The sequence below is a fragment of the Schistocerca piceifrons genome, chromosome 7 (genome assembly GCF_021461385.2).
Source record: "Schistocerca piceifrons isolate TAMUIC-IGC-003096 chromosome 7, iqSchPice1.1, whole genome shotgun sequence".
Taxonomy (NCBI): domain Eukaryota; kingdom Metazoa; phylum Arthropoda; class Insecta; order Orthoptera; family Acrididae; genus Schistocerca; species Schistocerca piceifrons.
Window position 1 is genome coordinate 241,930,655 of NC_060144.1, and position 23,546 is coordinate 241,954,200.

General features: G+C 44.1%; 1 protein-coding gene across 1 annotated transcript in view; it reads left to right on the forward strand.

The window, feature by feature from the left end:
- Positions 1-23,546, forward strand: part of LOC124805594 (furin-like protease 2) — a 718,105-nt gene that overhangs the window by 542,558 nt on the left and 152,001 nt on the right. Inside the window, exon 10 of the mRNA XM_047266161.1 lies at positions 4,178-4,295. Within this exon, the coding sequence (XP_047122117.1) occupies positions 4,178-4,295 (118 nt within the window). The remainder of the gene's footprint in view (positions 1-4,177; positions 4,296-23,546) is intronic.

The window sequence follows — 23,546 nt, forward strand, 5'->3', positions numbered from 1 at the left end:
TGTGTAGGAGGCAAGGATAAAAGGCTTGCAGGAAAAATGTGAAGAAATGGAGAAAGTAGGTATCGTAGAAAAGAATCTCTCGGTGTATATGAAAATCAAAACAACCAACGGTGAGATTGAAAACATGGGCAGTAACAATAAGAGTTCAACGGGATTTCCAATGCTGAAGGCAGAGGAGAGCGTGGATAGGTGGAAATAGTACATTGAAGGCACCTATTAGATGGAGAAATTATGATAGAAGAAGAAATTGTAGTCGATACGGAATAAATAAGGGATCCAATAATAGTCAGAATTTAAAAGAGGTCTGGAAGATGGAAGATCAAATAAGACAGACGGGAGAGATAATATTCCGTAGGAATTTCTAGTATCACTGGCGGAAGTGGCAAGCTGTTGACTACACAAGTTGGTGTATAGAACCTTTGAGACTGGTGACATATCAACACATGATTGTGAAGATATCAAGAGCCGGTAAGTGGGAGAATTTTTCACAAATCGCGTAACAGTCGATGCATCCTAGTTGCTGAGACTAATAGTTCTCACCAGTTTGGAAAAGGAAATTGAGGATCTGTTCGACTGACGATTATTTATTCGTTAGAAAAAGTTAAACAAGTGAGAGGCAGTCCTGACGTAGAGCTTAATAATGGAAGCAAGACTGAAGGAAAAATGCATACTTTTTATTGGATTTGTCAGTTTGGAAAAGTGTTCGACAATGTGCAAAGGTGAAATATGTTCGAGAAGCTAAGGAAAATGCATTAAACTATATTGAAAGGTGAATACTATAGAATATGTGCTAGAGGTGAGATGGATGGGGAGGACTGAAAGACCAAGAACGAAGTGCACCGATTAGAAATGGTCTAAGGCATGGAAGCAGACTTTTGCCTCTACTTTTCGATCTATACATCGATGACGGAATGGATGAAGTAAATGAAAGGTTCATGACTGGACTAAAATTCCAGGGTGAAGGGATATCAGCTTATTACAAATTTGTTAAAATTGCAGTACATATGTGTTTTGGCGACTAGCTACGTATTCGATGATTCATTCTATTGGCGACCTATTGAAGGTGTACTGGAATTTATTTTAATGACAACCATCTAAAATTGGCAAATATATGCATCACACAATGACAGTAGTTAATCTTACAATATACACTCCCGGAAATGGAAAAAAGAACACATTGACACCGGTGTGTCAGACCCACCATACTTGCTCCGGACACTGCGAGAGGGCTGTACAAGCAATGATCACACGCACGGCACAGCGGACACACCAGGAACCGCGGTGTTGGCCGTCGAATGGCGCTAGCTGCGCAGCATTTGTGCACCGCCGCCGTCAGTGTCAGCCAGTTTGCCGTGGCATACGGAGCTCCATCGCAGTCTTTAACACTGGTAGCATGCCGCGACAGCGTGGACGTGAACCGTATGTGCAGTTGACGGACTTTGAGCGAGGGCGTATAGTGGGCATGCGGGAGGCCGGGTGGACGTACCGCCGAATTGCTCAACACGTGGGGCGTGAGGTCTCCACAGTACATCGATGTTGTCGCCAGTGGTCGGCGGAAGGTGCACGTGCCCGTCGACCTGGGACCGGACTGCAACGACGCACGGATGCACGCCAAGACCGTAGGATCCTACACAGTGCCGTAGGGGACCGCACCGCCACTTCCCAGCAAATTAGGGACACTGTTGCTCCTGGGGTATCGGCGAGGACCATTCGCAACCGTCTCCATGAAGCTGGGCTACGGTCCCGCACACCGTTAGGCCGTCTTCCGCTCACGCCCCAACATCGTGCAGCCCGCCTCCAGTGGTGTCGCGACAGGCGTGAATGGAGGGACGAATGGAGACGTGTCGTCTTCAGCGATGAGAGTCGCTTCTGCCTTGGTGCCAATGATGGTCGTATGCGTGTTTGGCGCCGTGCAGGTGAGCGCCACAATCAGGACTGCATACGACCGAGGCACACAGGGCCAACACCCGGCATCATGGTGTGGGGAGAGATCTCCTACACTGGCCGTACACCACTGGTGATCGTCGAGGGGACACTGAATAGTGCACGGTACATCCAAACCGTCATCGAACCCATCGTTCTACCATTCCTACACCGGCAAGGGAACTTGCTGTTCCAACAGGACAATGCACGTCCGCATGTATCCCATGCCACCCAACGTGCTCTAGAAGGTGTAAGTCAACTACCCTGGCCAGCAAGATCTCCGGATCTGTCCCCCATTGACCCTGTTTGGGACTGAATGAAGCGTCGTCTCACGCGGTCTGCGCGTCCAGCACGAATGCTGGTCCAACTGAGGCGCCAGGTGGAAATGGCATGGCAAGCCGTTCCACAGGACTACATCCAGCATCTCTACGATCGTCTCCATGGGAGAATAGCAGCCAGCATTGCTGCGAAAGATGGATATACACTGTACTAGTGCCGACATTGTGCATGCTCTGTTGCCTGTTCTATGTGCCTGTGGTTCTGTCAGTGTGATCATGTGATGTATCTGACCCCAGGAATGTGTCAATAAAGTTTCCCCTTCCTGGGACAATGAATTCACGGTGTTCTTATTTCAATTTCCAGGAGTGTACATATACGCAGTAGGCGTATCTGAATCAAACTGACTTATAAAGTGTGCGTGTTTATATTGTAACAATGACGTACCGTCACTGTATGATGTACGTATTTTTCAATTTTAAATGATTGTCATTAAGATCAAGCACTTTCATTGCAAGCCCCAGTAGGTCAGGCTGGAGAAAAAACGAGTCGGTTCGGAATTATTCGCGAAAATATATGTACTGCAACTGTGACAGATTTGAAATAAACTCCTGATGAAATAGACAAATTGCTGATCCCAAATTAACAAAGTTTTGACATTGCGTAAATGTTAAGATTTTCTGATGACATTGTTACATTCAATGAAGGTGTAGCGGAATTAAAGGATTCATTAAAAGGAATGAACAGTCTGCTAAGTATAAATTATAGACTGGCTGTAAACTGAAGAAAGACGAAAGTAACGATAAGTATCAGAACTGACAACAGCATGTAGCCTAAGATCAAAATTGGTGATCACAATGTAGATGAAGGTAAGGAAAATACATGACGGACGAAGTAACGAGGACATAAAAAACAGATCAGCACAGGCAAAGAGGGTCCGCAGTTCTTGGTCGTGCGATAGCGTTCTCGCTTCCCGCGCCCGGGTTCCCGGGTTCGATTCCCAGCGGGGTCAGGGATTTTCTCTGCCTCTTGATGACTGGGTGTTGTGTGAGGTCCTTAGGTTAGTTAGGTTTAAGTAGTTCTAAGTTCTAGGGGACTGATGACCATAGATGTTAAGTCCCATAGTGCTCAGAGCCATTTGAACCATTTTTGAACAGGCAAGGAGGAAATTCCTGGCCAACAGAAGTATCCTGATACCAGTCATAGGCCTTAATGTGAGGAGGAAATTTCTAAGAATGTATGTTTAGAACTCACCGTTTAGTGAAACATGGACTGTGAAGAACAGGAACGACACAAGAGAATCGAAGCATTTGAGATTTGGTACTACAGAGGAATGTTGACAAGTAGACGGTCTGATAATATAATGAATGAGGAGCATCCCCGCAGAATCGGTGGAGAACGGAACATATGGACCACATTGACGGAAAGAGGGGGGTTGGTTTCTTTGGGGGAGGAGACCAAACAGCGAGGTCATCGGTCTCATCTGATTAGGGTAGGACGGGGAAGGAAGTGGGCCGTGGCCTTTCAAAGGAACCATCCCGGCATTTGCCTGGAGTGATTTAGGGAAATCACGGAAAACCTAAATCAGGATGGCTGAACGGGGGTTTGAACCATCGTCGTCACGAATGCGAGTCCAGTGTGCTAGCCACTGCGCCACCTCACTCGGTTTGACGGGAAGAAAGTAGTGCTATTGGACATACGTTGTGACTTCAGGGAATAACTTCCATGGGACTAGCAGGTGCTACAGAGAGTAGAAGCTGTAAAAAATAAAAAAAGCTTACAGTGTATGGATGTGTACTTTAAGTATATTTCCATTACAGATTGCTACTAGATATGGAATAAAGGTTGGTGTTACCACGTGTACGTTATCCAAGGCTTAATCTGTCTCATTATTTTTCAGAAAAGTGAGTACTTTACTGAGATGTAATTTGGTTACTGTGGCACACCTGTGGTGAAAGAATTCTGTCGCTTGTTTCAGTTAGCCACAAGTTTGGTTACGGCCTGATGGATGCAGGCGCCATGGTGGCCCTAGCGGAGAAGTGGACCAACGTGCCTACGCAGCACATCTGCAAATCCCAAGAGATCAACGAAGACAGGTGAGATCATCGAGAAGCTATCAACTCTCTTTGAACAGGTCTCAGACTACGACGCGAAACGAGCATCAGCGTCTAATTTTATTGTAGTAGATATAGACCGGCTATTTTGATGAATGAAAATTTCACAATACACTATGAGTAACGATAGACCATAAAGAGGTCCATTTTTTGTTATTTAAGAGTATGTTGTTTTTAATCCGTCTTATATGAGTAGTACACCTGAGATGTCCGTAAGATCCCGAGAATAGGCAGAAAAACCATATTTTCATAAAGTCAGGATCTAGCAAATGTACGACAGTATTTAAGAACATTTCTCCATGAAGATCGTTACAAACTCCATAGCGACAACAGCAGATTTATGTCAGTAATTGCCAGTGTGTGCTTCACACTCTTGGATCGTTTCCAAAGTCAAAAAAAATTAAGAGGTGAAATCAGCTGAAGGTGCTGATATCGCAACAGTACTTAACGAGTTGAAAGTTCATGTGAAGTACTGGAACGAAAGTTTGCAGGATTGTGTCCTTAAATTCCGTAAGTGCGGTATGCAGGGATGAGAGGCACGCTTCGTTGACGGAAGTATAGAATACAGAAGATTATTTAGATTCGAATAATGGTTTATATGAATAATTACCAATCACATGTGGATTCTAATGGTCTCAAGAAGGAATATGTCAAATCTTGAAATGATTCATTCCTGTAATTTGTATTAACAACTAAACATGCTCTGCGAATCCAATCCATCAAAATGCGGACAATGCTTTCTATAAGTACTTTTGAGATCAATGTCGCCGCTCTCCTCAAAAGATCGACATCACTTCATTTCGTATAAGCGCGGCGGATTGTTAACCGTAGGGGACCGTGTTCTGTTCCCAACTTGATCAGACATTTTCTCCGCTCGGTGACTGGGTGTTGTGTTGTTCTCACGGCCGTGTCGTCACAATTAAGATTTCACCGTTGAGATGGGAGTATGGGCACTTTCCGAAAGCCAGTTAATAGACATTAAAATTCTTTCACAGACCCTTAACTGCATATTTACGAAAAATTCGATTTGCATGTGATGGCGACGGATGAGCAATGCATGTCATACCAGTAAAGAGTCCGTGAATCGTTAGGCCCAGGACACTTACTCAAGTTTTTTTTCTATTAGCTTTGAACAGCGAGAAGCGAGAAAGAGTCGGTTCTCTATCATCCTAAAAGAGAAATAATCGGTAATATACCTTCAGTGACTAACTTACGACCGAGCGGGATGGCGCAGTGGTTAGACACTGGACTCGCATTCGGGAGGACGACGGTTCAATCCCGCGTCCGGCCATCCTGATTTAGGTTTTCCGTGATTTCCCTAAATCACTCCAGGCAAATGCCGGGATGGTTCCTCTGAAAGGGCACGGCCGACTTCCTTCCCAATCCTTCCCTAATCCGATGAGACCGATGACCACGCTGTCTGGTCTCCTTCCCCAAACCAACCAACCAACCAACTAACTTACGTGCTGAATCAAAGAGGTAGCAGTTTCTAGTACTGAAATGAAGTGTAAACCATGAAACTGCTTATGCCAGCCCTGTACTTTGAGCCATGTCGTCAAAAAGGTAGCGGACATAAACAACCCACTTAAATCCAATTTGCCTACACACGCACCAACAAAATAATTATAGATTTGCTCAGGACATCGCAGTTGCTAGATTCGACAATTCTCAACACCATGTTGCCTTCCAAATAATACTAGACATCAAGATTCTCTACAGTTCAGTTTGTCATCCCAGTTTACGTCGTAATGCTAAATAAATGTTATCGTTGTTCTATTCCATATGTATCTGAGGATGTGTGCCATCACGTCCCAGGTCAACACCGATGCCCGGTGTTCATAGGTGAACCCTAACCAACATAAACAAAAGCATCCACTCTTTGTACAAAGTAGATGCGTTCTTCCGCAAAGTAGGACCAAAATAGTTTCACAACTGCTGTAAATATGGAAGTGCATGAGCGTTGTACCCCATCTATTTCCTTTAAACTCAACCCCACTTGCATTAACGGAGTTACTGGCCCGCAGTAGGTGTTCAGAGCACAATGTTCAGTCGAGGCACTATATCGAAAATAGCTTCCTTCACTATGCCAAGGGTGGTTCGAAGCCACAGTTATCATGCATGGAACGTCACTATGATGACAATATGCCACTCATGATTGTATTCGAATTTTATTACTTTCTTTTGTATATGACATGACAGTGACGTCTGTTCCACACGTTGTTTACGCTGTTGCAGAAACATCTGAAAGAGGTTTCATTGTGATATCATGTGCATATCGTAACACTAAGTAGAAATGTCCCGATTCACTCTGAAATCAGAAGATGAGTCGAAGTGTGGAGAAGGCCTGCACGTAAGTGCTGAAGGTCCCACGCCTCCTTGTGTGACCGGACGGCTAGTAGTACGCAACAGTAATAAGGTGCAAACCCGACAAGGGAAAAGGAAACAACCAAAACAGTACCGGCATGCCTCGTAGAGGTCAAAGGACGCAATATCAGAATAATATTAAGTGGGAACGGGAGAAAATAAGTTACGCATCATTAAAAGTATGTATCAGGTTATTAATTTTAGTCAGTAATGACGATCCTCGTGCCTTGGAGTCACATTAAACAGAACACATTCTTAGCTTTCCAACAAAGCTAATAAATTGTCCTACGAGGAAGCTGTTAGATAGTTCACGCACAGTAAATACTGTACATCAGTTCTTCGTGAAGCATCACTTGCATTAGTATATTCGACAGCGGGCTGTTACATATCAGTTCGATTCTGCTGCGCTCATGTCGAGAAATCTGATGTTTATTTGAATGCAGTCGTTAGTCATATCTACAAATACATGCTGTCTGCCAATACTGTCACACGTCTGTCCAACTCACCTTCGTAGAAACGTGGCTCTCTTTAAACTTGCCTGCAAGTTTCTAAAAATTAACCTAATGGGTGTATGAAATCTTATGGGACTTAACTGCTGACGTCATCAGTCCCTACGGTTTCAGACTACTTAACCTAAATTATCCTAAGGACAAACACACACACCCATGCCCGAGGGAGGACTCGAACCTCCGCCGGGACCACCGCACAGTCCATGACTGCAGCGCCTTAAGACTACTCGGCCAATCCCTCACCGCGCGAAATGTGTAGGAATCTGTCTAGGAAGCCTGCACACTCGGTTTGTTAGACAAACTATCAAAAATGTCGTATGAATGAGTTTTATTACAACTAACCAAATAAATACTAAATTTGGCAATTACGCAGATGTTTCGCAAGCAAAGGTCGACATACAAAATAATCGGTCTTAGCACTGACCGCTGAACTCTAAGAGACAATAGTCTGTCCTGAAGTGCTATCGAAGTGCCAAACATTCACGCTGCTATCCAAATGGGTAATCTTGAAGCTGGTATTGAACTGGACCGTAACCAGTCGGTCGCGGCGCTTATGTCCTCTTCACATACCAGCTGTTGCTGTTGCGTTGCCGTTCGGTCAACATGCGATTGGCTGACTTCGACTCCCAGCCTTCTCTTCCTGTAATTCCCGACTGGCGTGATGGAGCTTGACTTCACGCTGTAACTTCGCCCCCCCCCCCCCTCCCCCAAAACAACTGACCGTCGTCGTATATCGAGGACGACTACGGGAGGGGAGGTAGGAGCGTGGACGCTCTGACGGACCGTAAACTGAGGCTGCAGGGGACGTTGCACTTCCGGTCGTATCACGCCATCCGCCTTCACTCTAGTGGAAAGTACCCCGGAAAACGCCCAGAAGCCTACCCATCCACATCCTGAGGCCCACACCACGATGTAGAAAGCGTCGGCTGCTGCGGCGTGGACAGGTCCAGCTCCATCGGAAGGAGGAGGAGGAATAGGCGAAGGCTCCGTCTCCATGCTGTCGTCGGGCGGTGTCGTGATTTCGTCTCTAGCGGCTGCTGTGTCCGCGCTGTCCTCGGTAATCGTGAATCTGGGGGAAGAGCTACAGGAAGATCACTATGCACATGACAGTGGCGAATTTGATTATGGTTTCGGCGCTGCAATCCACCTGGGCCTGAAATGAGATACAGGCATGCGCCAAGCTGACGAAAGATCATGCATAGCGCCCACCGCCTGCTGCCTCTAAAAACCCTGAAAAATACAATATCATGCCGCGCGAAGCAATACTTGCGACCTTCCTCCGGCGCCGGATGCTGGGAAGGGTGGAGCAGATGGAGCAGAGTCCGATGGCGGAGGCCGTGAAACAAGTCCGCCATCGACGGTCGATCTCGTGGATGCGAACGATAGGAGGCGACATACAGTTGTAATGCCTAACCCCTGGTGTGAGCGTTGAAAAGATGGCCCATTTGCTGCTTGGAGTTTCTGACAAAATGTTCCGCTTCGCAGATGGACTGTGGATGACTTCGATGCTGTATGCGATTTCGTTCGCAGAATGTTTCAAATTCATTTTACGTGAACTGAGGGCCATTGTCCGACACTATGACTTGAGGCAACCTCTAAGGCGAAAAATAGAGGACCAGGCCTGAATTGTGCCACGTGACGTTGTCAAGATCCTTGACACAGCAAAAGGAAACTTGCTATGTGAGTCTACCACAATCAACAAACGACCGTTCGAAAAGATCCCACAAAGTCTATGTGCACACGTTGCCATGGTGATAGCGACTTAAGCCAAGCAGAGAATTTTTGTGGCAGAGCGGACTGATTTTCCGCACATATGTGACACTGTGACGTCCTCTGTTCTATTTGGGTGTCCATACCCTGACAAGAACAGTATCGACACGCTAACTGTTTCGGACAAACAACCCCCCAGTGTTCTTGGTAAAGTAACTGCCACACTTCTTTTTGCAAAGATTTGGCGATCAACACACGTGACTGTTCACTCTCATTTTGAACAAGAATCACACCTTGTTATATAGCGAGGCTATGCCGACGTGCAGAGTATCGGAGCACTAAAGAGTTCTTTATACTATACACTGAGCGATCCCTAGATGTGCGAATGTATGCTAGTAAAATGTTCAAATCTGAATCATCTTCCGTCACATGTGCAGTTATCCTATTGTTCAGCGGAAAAGCTTGAACCAATTCAGAATCCTGAGCATCGATGTGACAACAAGATGAAGCAAAGGCGTCCTAGTCAGTATCAGGGCGAATAGGAAGACGTGAAACTGCGTCCACATTACCATGTTGAGCTGTCGGACGATACACAATCTCGTACTGGTATTGAGATAATAACAAGGCCCATCTTTCCAATTTTTGGGCAGATCGTACAGGTAGTGGCTTCATCGGTCGAATCAAGGACTGCTATGGCTTGTGATCCATTACTAAGTAGAATTTTACGCCATTCAAATAGTGGTGGAATTTTTTGACACCATACACAATAGCCAATGTCTCTTTCTCTATTTGTGAAGAGTTACACTGACCTTTGGACAACACTTCTTGATGCGAAAGCAATAGACATGTCTTTATCACAAAATACGTGCGAAAGCACCAAATCTGTGCGAAAGCACTGTGCCGATGCATAAGGGGAAGCGTAAAATTGCAACACGACTGGATTGCCAGGATCAAAGTGAATCAAGCATCCATCACTGAGCATTGCATTTTTAAGTTTTTGAAAAGCTACTTGACACTCATCTGTCCAAACAAAGGGGACATTCTTGCGACGCAAGCTATGCAGTGGAGAAGCCTTCGGTATGAATCGAATATAATAGTTAATTTTCCCCAAGTCTGACTGCAATTCTTTGACATTGCGAGGAACTGGCGGGTCCTGTATGGCGAACAAATGTGACTGAAGATGATGTACACCTTAACTTTTCATGACATGACCAAGATACATCAACGCAGTTTTAAAAAGAAATCATACTATTCCAGTCAACTCTAGTTCCGCATCAGATAGTAGACGAAACAAAGCACGCAAATCGGCAATGTGTTCTTCAGTTGTACGGCCCTGCTACGACGATATCGTCCAAATAGTCTGAGCAGTCTGTACTTGAGCAGTCAGCTGATCCAAATACCCTAGGAAAATGGCGGGTGAGGAAGCACTGCCAAAAGGCAAACGCAAATATTTAAAAATCCCAAAAGAGTGTTCACAACTCACACGTTTAGAGATTCTTCATCTAATGGTATTTGAAGATATGCATTGCGCAAATCAGTTGTGGAAAGTGGTGACCAGCGAATAATCTGTCCTTGAGATGGGCATGGCAATGGATAAGTATCAGTCACAGTTTGTGGGCTGACTGTAAACTTAAAGTCGAAACAGAGGCGACTGCGACCTGAAAGTTTGGAGAGCAAGACCAGTGGACTCGCCCATTGACTAGCTTGTACGGGAGCAATAATTCCGCTCTCTTGCAATTCATTAAGCTCAGCAGCTACTTTATCCCGTAATGCAATGGGAACAGTTGTAGCCCGGGAAAATGGCGGCTAAGCATTGTGTTTCGTAGTAATATGTGCAACAAAATCATTAGCCTTGCCTAAACCCTTATAAAGAGTTCAGGGAAATCTTTCAGCAAGCTAGCTATTCTGTCTTAGGCATTGAATCACTCACTGACAACACATAGTCCTGAATTTGAAAGCTAAGCAAATCAAACGAGTCGAGCCCAAATATTTTCTCACAATCACGTGATTGTAGAATAGTGAAAGTCTCAGTTTGCGAATGCGAGAGATACACGGCAGGCAAAGTACATTTTCCGGGGACGCGAATGTCTTATCCATTATACGCCGTCAGGTGCAGGCTAGTTTAGACAAGCATGAGGAGCCTGACAGCAGTGTAAGACAGGCACCCGTGTCCAACTAAAATGTCATATGTTTTTTCACTAAGAAGCAAATGAACAAAAAGTATGTTGGACCGGCGTAGCACTGAAGAAACTGTTAGCTTGCTAGTTTTGCTAACGCCTGCAGTAGGCTTTGAATAGAATGCATTCATTATGTGTCCCTTTTGACAAAATTTTTGTGATCAGACTAAATTCTTATGTTTATTCCGTTGCAAACATCCGGACTGTAAGTGGCCTTCCTTGCCACAAGCGTAATACTGTGCTTGTCTGGATGGGCAGTCTTCGTGTTTGTACCATGAAGAGCACTGAGGGCATAACCTAATTCTTTTCACCAATGTATCCACCTGTTTAGAGAACTGTTTACGTGGTTTTCTACGCGAGTGCTGTTGCTGCGTACTAGGCTGGTCGTGAGCAAATGATGATGCAACCGGACAAATTGTCAGCTGCTCAAATTTATTGCCCGCTACGGCACCTTAATCACACTGTGCGAGAGCTTACATTCCGCTTCAAAATGTTGGATCTAACTCTTTCAAAATCAGTTGTATAAGTTCGACATCAGGTACATTGTAGACGAAAGCATTACGCAACGTATTATCTGAATATATAAAGCACCACAAGCATATTTGAATTTGCACTTTGTCGGCATACCTTGCAAATCTGTTAGCCACTCACAATAAGTTTGTTCTGACTTTTCTTGCAACGAAAGAATTGGTACCAGCTGCCACCACATTCACTTGTTGGTCATAATAGTTAGTTAGAGAACCTGTAACCTGATCACAGGAAAGTTTACTCGAAGTGGCGTTAGCGAACACTTTCTGAAAGAGGTGAACGACTGCACGTCCTGCCGTTGACAAAAAGTAATGTAGTTTCACAGTACCTTATACTGTGTGAACAATTACGTGGGCTTCACACTGTTGCAACCACTAGGGCCATTCCTCTTTCGTTTCGTCAAACTGGCGAAAAGGCGGTGCGGCACTCGGAGCTAAGGTTGCTGTCTGTTGCGCAGCTTTAGGTGTTTCGTTCGCCGATAACTGCTGTACTGTGGTATGAAGGGTTCCAGTATGTTGCGTCTGAAACTGTAAATCTGTGTTAGTTGCGCTGTATCTATAGCTTGTAGCCGTGGCGGCTGATCAGGGGTGGGACAGGTGGGTTACTCATTTTGGAACAGGAAAATGCAATAAACAGACAATGCAAGAAAGAAAAATAAGCACACAAGCCAAGAAAATTTCTCCAACACCCACCAGGAAACACTGATTAGTAAAACCTCTGTAAGAGACACTATTAAAACATATGAACACACCCCCTGAAAGAAAACATAAGGTAGAATTAAGGAGCGAGCAAAACACAAAAGGCGACGACAAAACAGAACCGTGGCAGCTAGTGGCTCTGGACATGAAACGTGAACAAGTTGTCGCGTTGGCATTCTTACACCTCATCGAGGCCATACAAACAATAAAAAAATCGTATGAATGAGTTTTATTACATCTAATAAAGTACAATACTTAGCTTTGGGAACTACACAGATGTGTCGCAAGCAAAGGGTGACATACGAAATAATCAGTCTTTGCAGTGACCGCTGATCGCTAACTGACAAAGGTCTGTCCTGAACTGCTATCGAAGTGCCTAACGTTGACGCTGCTACCCAAGAGGGTAATCTTGAAGCTGGTATTCCACTGGGCCGACACCAGTTCTCTTCACATAGGGGCCGCTGTTGTCGCGTTGTCGTCCTGGAGGGAGGTCCGGTCAGCACGCGACTGGCTGACTTCCTCTCACAGCCTTCTCTTCCATGTCGTTCCCGACTGGCGTGCTGGCGCTTGACTTTACGCCATAACAAGGTCAATGCCCCAACTAAAGAGTTGTTTTCACTGACGTGCTTTATGCCACCGCCAGTCCTCTTCGTGGCTATTCTTAGAAACTGTGTATTTGTAACGTTCTTCTCGACCACCTAAAAGAAAACAGTATGATTTAACGCTGGGTGTCGCGGTTCTTACATTCATTTCAGAAGCGTCAGAGAAAGCGAGAAATATGGGTAAGAGATCGTATGACGTCCTGCCCATAATGTGACACTGGGCACAACTGTGGTGCAATCTGGTGCCAATGTAACATCATTAACCAACCTTACCCCTCACATGAATTTCTGAGCTCTTGCCTTTCTTTCGAATATGTCGACATCTTCGTGCTGAAGCACTATTGCGGAGGAAGAGCTAATTTCAAATAGCTGTGTTTCAATGGGAGAAATCACTAGGTTTGGAAATAACGATCTTTTAATTATGGGGTGCAGGGTAGTTTCGCAAGTGTGTTTTTTTTTTTGTTTTGTTTAAAAGGTCTTGAAATTATTGTTGTACTTCGTGCACACAATACTAGAAAAGAAGACCTGAAATTAATTAATAAACTATTACATATAAAAAAAATTAGTAAGCGGTGGAATAGAGAACAGGTAAGTATGTTCCTGTACCACCGAGAAAATTTTGATGCAACGATGTCGCAACTCGTGAGATTGTGACCTCTGAGAAAAGTGTTTGTCGTACTGTGACACTGTACCTTCCACAAGGCACGCTGCTCCTACTATTTGTGTTTGTGGAACCAGTGGATCGAAGGGTGTTGTATACAACAACGAGTTGGTAGTAGACTACGCAGTGTCACCATAGCGCAGGATTACCGCCGTCTTGTCAGCATGGTCATAACCGACAGAATAGATTTAACAGCAATGTTCCGTTCCACGTTGAAGCACACATACGGTTGTTGGCACGTCTGTGTCGACGGTCGACTGTTAGACGTCCTCTCCTGATTGCCGGGCTGGTAGCACGCACTTTATGCGCCGGTTTCCACTGACCAGAAACTCCCAGCAGCAGTAATGGAAATGAGCGCGTGAATGGCGTCGCTTGCAAGCTGTGTACCAAATATAGTGTTTCCCGTCGAATATTGCTTCAATATGTGATGTAGTGGCAGCCGGATACAGTGTTGGACGCTACCTTATTGAACGCAATCGGGCTGACACTGTTATTGAGCGGCGTAGTTGATACAAGCCAAGTGTGGTGGTTTGGGGCGCCATTGGCTACAACGTGCGATCCCGCCTCCTACATATTGAGGGCAATGTTTGCAGCAGTCGCTCCTCCTGCAGGCAACTTCTCACGCTCTATTTTACCAGGACATTGGCATATGTTGCACGAAGGATGCCACTGCTTCCCTGACCAGTTAATTTGTTTCACATGTGGCACAGCGAACATGTCTGGTAACTGGTCAAACGGAAAAATGTTCTATCTGGTCCGGCTACAACTGTCGGTGATCCTCAGTGGCGTGTCCATGTCGTCTCTGATTCCGTCCTACGACTTCTAGAGTTTCTGATTGCAGCACTTGGTGCCTGCCTTCACACCGTACTGATTTGTCTCTGTAAAAGTGCACGTGAAGTTCTGTAATTCCAGTAATTTTTGTAATATGGTATACCTATTCCGTGGAGTAATTTTCGTTGTAGCCACATGTCCCCTTCTTGGTCTCACAATGTTAACAAACAGTAGTATTAAAAGGGAACCAACAAAACCAGTAGCTATCCGTTTTTGGCTTATTGACATTACAATGAAAGTGCTTGCGTACGAGCACAGGCCGTGATGATGAAATTGTGACTCAGAAGTGAGCATTGCAGCAGTAAAAGACACCATTGAAGAAGTTGTTTTTTGTTTTTTTTCTTAGTGGTTTGATGAGTCCCGCCGTGAAATCCCATCCTGTGCGAACCATTTCATTCCAGAACATCACTTTCACTTTACAAAAAATGGTTGAAATGGCTCTGAGCACTATGGGACTTAACATCTGTGGTCATCAGTCCCCTAGAACTTAGAACTACTTAAACCTAACTAACCTACGGACATCACACACATCCATGCCCGAGGCAGGATTCGAACCTGCGACCGTAGCAGTCGCGCGGTTCCGGACTGAGCGCCTAGAACCGCTGGACCACCGCGGCCGGCTGCCCTTTGCATCCTGAATTATTTGGTGGATGAATTCCTATCTCCCTCTTTCGCTACAGCACAGTTTTTACCCTCTAGAGTTCCATATAGTACCATGGAACTTATTCTATGTTATATTAACATATTTTCGAACACTTCTATAAGGTGTGGCTAGTGAAAGTAGCCCAGAGCCCAAGGTACATAGAAACAAAGCAGTGGAAAAGAAATACAATACTAACCTGATTACAGCAGATGTTGAAAGTGACCACCCTTGATCTCTTGGCTTCTTTGGGTCCTCGTCAGCAAGCTGCTAAATGCAAATCGAAGATGGATGGTGGAATTGCTGCAGTCTCATCCGAAATGTTCTTTTGCAGTTCCTGATGACTTTGAATGTTGTTGCGATACAGACTTAACGGCTCCTCGCACGAAGTAATCAAACACTGACAGATCAGGTGACCTGCGTGACCAGGTAGAGTCGAGACATGACTGACCTCTGCTAACAGCTCTGTAAGACCTGAACATTGTGTAAATGTGCTCCAAGGCTCGGGGTCTGTATGGGCAGTTGCCCCATCATGTTGGAAGTAACTGCATGGTCTTCTCCTCCTTCGTTAGTGCTGCCACAAATGATTTCAAAATGATAGCAATGTAACGCGCCGAAGTCAGCGTCTGATGAAAGAGGCTGGGACCAATAATGCAGCGTGCAGACATTAGACACAAAACTGCACCCTTCTGATCACGCAGTGATATTTCGTGGAGGCTGTGCGGATTCGCTGCTGCCCAGAAAATTTGATCCTGTGAGTTGACACAGCCTCGCACGTGAAATCAGGCTTCACCAGACATAAAAAACAGATCTATGTCCAAACTTTTTATTGTTATCTCAGTGCTCAGCCACTCACAAAACTGGAGGCGCTGAGTAGCATCTGTTGGTTTTGATACATGAACAACAGACACTCGATAGAGATGCATATGCAGAGCCAGGTGGAGCATTCGTGTGCATAACCTCGCCACACTGGCAAGGTACTCTGTATATTCGAGCCCTTCGCGACCCACATCGTCCTTTAACAGTTCGAGAAGTGCATAGGTTTTTGTAGGTGGCAAGAAGAGAACTCTGACATAATGTTCACATTTGTTTTTTTCTAATGCCCACGAATTATTGCCGACATACGGGAGGAACGCTGTTGACTCGAACCGCACCATCTCCTCTTGATCGTACGGGGAATCACGTTTCGTCTTCTCTGAAGCCGTGCTGATCTGACGTGGAGACGGACGCTCGTAGTCTGTAATGGGTGGTGACAGGTAGGCCCCTACATTATACGGGTCTGTATGTCTGGAAGTGCTGCAAACGGACCGTCCAAAACATCAGTCCACTTTCCGACTGACCGAGATGCCCATAAACGGCAGGCAGCCACTCTTCTCCACTTCCCTCATACATTGAATATTCTCTTGGACTGAATTCAGATGACGCAAAAAGCGCGACAGTTCCTCACCGTGGGGATACTACAGGCATGTTACCTACATATCGTCAGAAGGCTTTAAGTTTCAGTTCTGCCGAATCCTGGGATACTCTTTAAGACGGGACGATTTAAGGACTCACACCTTGCACCAATTGACACTATCGAAAGTATCCACAGGAAGTTCCTTACGTTCTTTAAGGGGGTTGACTAAGGTGACGCTACGTTTTCGAATAGATATTCACGATTTTTTCAATAAAATAACAGATGTATCACAAAACTGACCTTACACTTTTCTTGTAAACACGTAAGATTCTATTATGTATATTTTTTTAGTAAAAATCGTTCGTCCAGAACACGCTACACAACATAGACGATGAAAGGTCTTCGGGAAATGCGAAAGCGGTTAATACTAGCTCTGAATGGTCAAATTTAGAACCTAGACCAAACTTCCAAAAACTGATTTGAAACTGATGCTATTGTCTAACGTTGTAGGAAGAAATGCTTAAAGAAGTGGATTCTAACAAAATGGTCGCTCTCTGAAATAAAAAAAAATGTGAAAGCAACATATTCCTTATAAAAAGGTGCATCGCGAATCAAAACTAAAATACATGGCAAAATTCCTACACACTACAGTAGAAAGAACGCCAACTCACAAGTTACATTAAAGTGTAATGTAATTAAATGTATATTTCATGAGCTATAGCTTCCGACTACTTGAAGAATTTGGTTTTGAGAAAAAACAAGAGCTGTAAGTTTCAACTTCTGTTTTTTAACATTGAAACTGGCCAAACCTTTTATCGGGATTACCAGCGCTGTACAGTCGGATATTTTTTCGACGATGTCGAAACACACTGATTTTGACGAACGTATTTGGATTAGGCCTAAATGGCTGCCGCTTAGCAATCGAACCGTTCTTCGCAAGATTGGTATTACTTTTTAGCGTTTTATATATATATATATATATATATATATATATATATATATATATATATATATATATATATATATATAAGTTTGTTTGTCATTTTCGAGCACTCAAATTTTGCTTCGTATAAAAAACATGCGAACTGACAAGCAGACGCTGGAAAAGCATGTGCTTCCATGGTGTGTACCGTGAATAAATCATGTTACGAAGAGAAATGTACTGAAAGTAGTATTGTAGTCGATAATAATATCCTCTGTGATACTGTCCGAAACTAACAGGACCCCTATTCCGTCAGCAGCTACTACAGTGTTATACTGACTATTGTATTACACTGAAGCGCCAAAAAAAAAAATGATGTAGGCATGCATATTGAAATGCTAACACTCAGAATACGGCGCTGTGGTCGGCAATGCCTATAGAAGACAATAAGTGTCTGACGCAGTTGTACATCGGTTACTGCTGCTACAATGGCAGCTTATCCTAATTTAAGTGAGTTTGAATGTGGTATTATAATCATCGTACAAGGGATGGGACAGAGCTTCTCCGAGGTAGCGATGAAGTGGGGATTTTCCGGTGCGACCCTTTCACGAGTGTGCCGTGAATATCAAGAATCCGGTAAAACATAACAATCTCCAACATCGCTGCGGCCACAAAAAGATTCTGCAAGAACGGGACCAACGTCGACTGAAGAGAATCGTTCAACCTGACAGAAGCCCATCCATTCCGCAAATTTCGGCCGATTTCGATGTGGGACCATGAAAAAGAGTCAGCGTGCGAAGCATTGAACGAAACATCATCAATATGCGCTTTTGGCACCTAAGGCCCACTCGTTTACCCTTGATGACTGCACCACACAAAGCTTTAAGCCTCGCCTGTCCCGTCAACAACGGCATAAGATAGCTGATGACTGGAAACATGTTATCTGTTGGGACGGGTCTGATTTCAGATTGTATCGAGATGATGGACGCGCACGGGTATGGAGGCAACCTCATCAATCCATGGACACTGCATGTCAGTGGGGGAGTGTTCAGTCTGGTGGAGGCTCTGTAATGGTGTGAGGCGTGAGCAATTAGAGTGATATGTTACCTCTGATACGTCTAGATTCATCTCTGACCGGTGACCCGTACGTAAGCATCCTGTCTGATCACCTGCATCCATTCATGTCCATTGTGCATTTCGACAGACTAGGACAACTCTAGTAGGACAATGCGACACCTCACACGTCCAGGATTGCTACAGAGTGGCTCCAGGAACACTCTTCTGCGATTAAACACTTCCACTGGCCACCAAACGCCCCAGACACGAACATTATTGAGCAAAGCTGTGATACCTTGCAACGTGCTGATCAGAAGAGGTCTCCACCCACGTGTACTGTTACATGTTTATGGGCAGCCCTGCAGGATTCAGGGTGTCAGTTCATTCGAGCACTACATCCGACATTAGTCGAGTCCATGCCACGTCGTGTTGCGCCAGTTCTCAGTGCACAGCGGTTCCATTCGAGGGCTCGGATACGCGAGACCCCTTTGCAGTATGTCTCAGTTTTAACATTTATGGCACATTTTATATACACTACTGGCCATTAAAATTGCTACACCACAAAGATGACGTGCAACAGACTCGAAATTTAACCGACAGCTGGAGGATGATGTGATATGCAAATGGTTAGCTTTTCAGAGCATTCACACAAGGTTGGCGCAGGTGGCGACACCTACAACGTGCTGACATGAGGAAAGATTCCAACCGATTTATCTTACACAAACAGCAGTTGACCAGCGTTGGCTAGTAAAACGTTGTTGTGATGCCTCGTGTAAGGAGGAGAAATGCGTACCATCACGTTTCCGACTTTGATAAAGGTCGTATCTGTAGCCTATCGCGATTGCGGTTTATCGTACTGCGACATTGCTGCTCGTGTTGGTCGACATCGAATGACTGTTAACAGAATATGGAATCGGAGGGTTCAAGAGGGTAATATGGAAAGCCGTGCTGGATTCCGACGGCCACGTATCACTAGCAGTCGAGATGACAGGGATCTTATCCACTGGAACGGATCGTGCAGCCACGTCTCGATCCCTGAGTCAACAGATGGGGACGTTTGCAAGACAACAACCATCTGCATGAACAGTTCGACGACGTTTGCAGCAGCAGGGACTATCAGCTCGGGGACCATAGTTGCGGTTACCCTTGACGCTGCATCACAGACGGGAACGCCTGCGATGGTGTACTCAACGACGAACCCGGGTGCACGAACAGCAAAACGTCATTTTTTCGGATGAATGCAGGTTCTGTTTACAGCATCATGATGGTCGCATCCGTATTTTGCGACATCGCGGTGAACGCAGATTGGAAGCCTGTATTCGTCATCGCCATACTGGCGTTCCACCGGCGTGATGGTATGGGGTGCCATTGTTTGCACGTTGTAGGGAAGCAGCCTACTCACGCTGTAGTAAATTCACATCAGTTTCCATTGTGTGCCAGCCAGTCTGCTGTAACTAGCTCTGACGTCATAAATGTTGCGCAATACCTTAAAAATCAAGCAAATGAACTAAAACTTTTCTAGCATGTCAGAAATAATATTAAATTAATGTGTGTTAAATATCAGTTCGATAACTTCAGCCATTTCTGAGATTTGGACGTTTTTCTGGAAAAATCATTGGCGCAACAGAAAAGAGCTAGAGACTTCAAAATTTATATTTAGATTCATCTTTCATAATGATTTAATAAAAACAGTACTTTGGATTTCACAAATTAAGACTTTAGTGGAAATTCATGATTTTCTGGTTTTCGTCTCAAAACTGAAGGAAGCAAGATAGATTAAGTAGGTTAATAAATAAGGCTAGGATGTTTAGATTTAAATAGATTGGAGGTCCGCTATGATTATGAAGATGTGTAAAGTTTCTTTTTAATACCTATAAAATTATAGCGATAGCGGATCTCAAAAGGGACAGTTCAGAGCTCATCTGCTGCGTGCAGGGTAATTTAATTTATTCTCTCGCCCAAAGTATTTAACTTAGCCACGTCAAAATTTTATTATCAATACTTACCTGCGTGCTGAATGCACGTTTAAATTAAGAGCTTCTTCGGCCATCAGCCAAAGATGCTATAAATTATTATGTAACTTGAAGTGGTGCGTTACTAGCCCAGCGGCTAGTCGGGAGAGCGGATTTAATCAGGCGTTCCCTCAGCCGTCCGCACCGCGGCTTTATATATAAGAACACTGCGCGAGGAAGCAAGGCCCCAGTTCTCTCCAGACGCTGAATGACACGCCATCTGTGTCGGTAGTCGCGTCGCATCAGTGTATCTGCTACAAACAGCCTCGGGTGCCGTATTAAGTTATTAGAGATACGCGGAACCATGAAAACATTTTATGTGAAGTGTTAATTCTGGGATGATTTTCATTATCTAGCTTCAGTTTGCGTATTGTCGTATTTTTCACGCGCCGTCGCGGGACAGACATTCTACCAACTATTTAGCGTGGCGTTTGATGAAATACTCTCATCAAATTATGGCGAGCATTCTTTTAACATTTAATTCGGACATTTATAGTTGCATCAGCGTATTAGACTCTGAACTGCTCTGTTAGTTAGGTTGTAGGGATACTTGTGGTTTTTATCAGTGAATTTCAGAATATACTCAACTATTTTGGAAAACCGTTTTTGATTAGAAATCCCGGACAATCTCCTAATTCCTCAGAGCTATAAGCTGCAGCTATAAGAACATTCTCAGGTAAAGTGGGCACTAGGATATCTATTTACTGGCTCCAAGTTTTATTAAATCACTTTCTGGGGGCACGGAGTAAATAGAGAGCCAGTGTTGAGAACGGCAAAAGACAGCAATAACAACATTCTAAAAGCTAGAAACTGATTCAACACGCAAGCGTTTATACAGAAAATTATATTTTTACAAACTTTTATCCGCCGCCCCACATATGGTGCATCGGCCGGGAAACAACTAAGTGAAAGTGATTTTTAACTATTCGGATTCGCGAGTGAAATGCGACACGCAACTGAGTATAGAACAGTGAATGTGTTACGTGTGCATGTGGACGACGCAATTGGATTAACAACGCATCTGGATTGACGGAGCTGGCACTGAGTCTAGCGGTGCTGCCGGCATCGCGAGAAGCCAGTCTCGCCGCACCGCAGTCGTCCGCTGGAGCAGCCGACGCAGAGCCTGCAATTGCGGGCCACGCTAACACACAACAGCCGTCGGAGAGCCGTCTGCAGTTTAACGTGCCACGTCGCATCAGGAATCCTGGTACGCCGCGCCGGCAACGCCATACGTCGTGCAGAAGGAACTAAGTTAAGTGAAAAACTGTTAAAAATTTTACTAACCTGCACTAAAAGACTGTCGGCGATGGAACCGCCAAAAGAAACTGAGTTTAAACTTAAATTAGAACCTATGTCTGTTGAGGGAACTGTAAATTCAGACAACGTTTCAAGTATAAACATGCATGAAGGTAGTAATGTTAAAGTGAAAAATGAAGTATTGTCTCCTGATAATAGTGTGGGAAGGGGCAATGATTCAATAATAGAGACCCCTGTAGTAAAGCGGAAAGTAGAAATGGTAAATTTATTGGATGATAGTTTCTCTGATGAATTAAAAATGAAACAGTCATCAGAGATGGTAGAGTTTAAGAAGGAGAAGTTAGGTATGACTAATCAATCAGAAGTTTCATTTAGTTTTGATGATTCTGGTATTGGAGCTAGTTTTTCGTCAGCTGAGTGTGATAAAAAGCCAGCTAGTGAGCAACCCAAATATGCTGGGGCTGTTGATCTAAATGTTATATTACAAGCAATAGCTGCCAGTAATGCTAGAATGACAGCTGATTTAAAATCTGATATAATTGAAGTAAATAACAGGATTGTGGCCAGCCAAATAAATTTTAATATGCGGTTTGAGGCAATGGACAATAAATTAGAATCCAATAATGCTGAATTAAAGTCTGAAATAAGTGAACAGGTCAAAAGCAGTTACGCTGAATTAAAGTCTGAGATTGTGGCCAGCCAAACAAATTTTAATAAACGATTGGAAGTAATGGACGATACTTTCAAGGCTGGTTGCAATAAGTTGAAAGAGGATCTAGACAGTTTGAATTGTAAAATTGATTGCAATCATGAGGATATTAAGAAAAAGGTTGCTCAACAGTTTTCTGAAATGTATAAAACAGTTAAATCCGAAGTTGCTGAGGTTCGCAAAGACTTCCAAATGGAAGATGCGAAGCTGGAGCACAAGTTAACAGAAAAGATCGAGGCGGAGTCTGAACTGTGCTCAGATAAATTTAAAGATGTTAATATAAAAGTAAACATATGTCAAGCAGAAGTAGAAGCAATCAAAACTGACACTACTCATATTGTACAAAGAGTAGATAATGTTGAAATGAAAGTAGAAAATATAAGTACTAACATTGCTAACATTGAGAGTAAAGTAGCTTCAGTAACTTCTGGTAATGGTAATGTACAACAAGTTGTAGCTGCAAACGCCGCTTTTATCGGGTGTCGGCAATTCTTGCGGTTCGATCCAGATAAAAATATCCATCCGCTAGATTTCTGTAACGATTTTGAAGATGTGATTCCACCAACTTGGTCTGAACGAGAGAAAATCTCGTTTATTAAAAGCCATTTAGCAGGTGACGCCATGCGTTGGTCAGCTGATGTTATGTTAAAGTGTAAAACATTAGCGGAGTTTAAAACAGCTTTCATTAATGAGTATTGGTCTAGCAATAAGCAAAATGAAGTGTTGAGAGAATTTTGGAGTGGAAAACGCTTCAATGCAGGCAAGGAATCAATTAAAGAATTTGCTAGGTCATGGATTTCACGTTTGTCACATTTGGCGGAAAAGCTAAAACCAGAAATGATTATACTAGGTCTGGAAGCCAAACTGCCATGGTACTGGCAAACTAGAATTATATCAGCCCCTAGAGACAATCTGGATCGTTTCATTGAATATTTGGAACGTGTAGAACGTGTTGCTGCCAATGAGGAGCAAGCACGTAATAACAGAAATGCCAATACCAATAATAGTAGTAATTTTAGGAACGAGCAAAATGGCAATGTAAACATCAGAACAGTAGGTGTTCGTAATCCTAAGAGAGGTAGGAATTGGGGAAATAATTATCAGAACCAACAATGGCGTCCAAGGGATAATAATTTTGTTCCAAACCGAAATATGCATGTA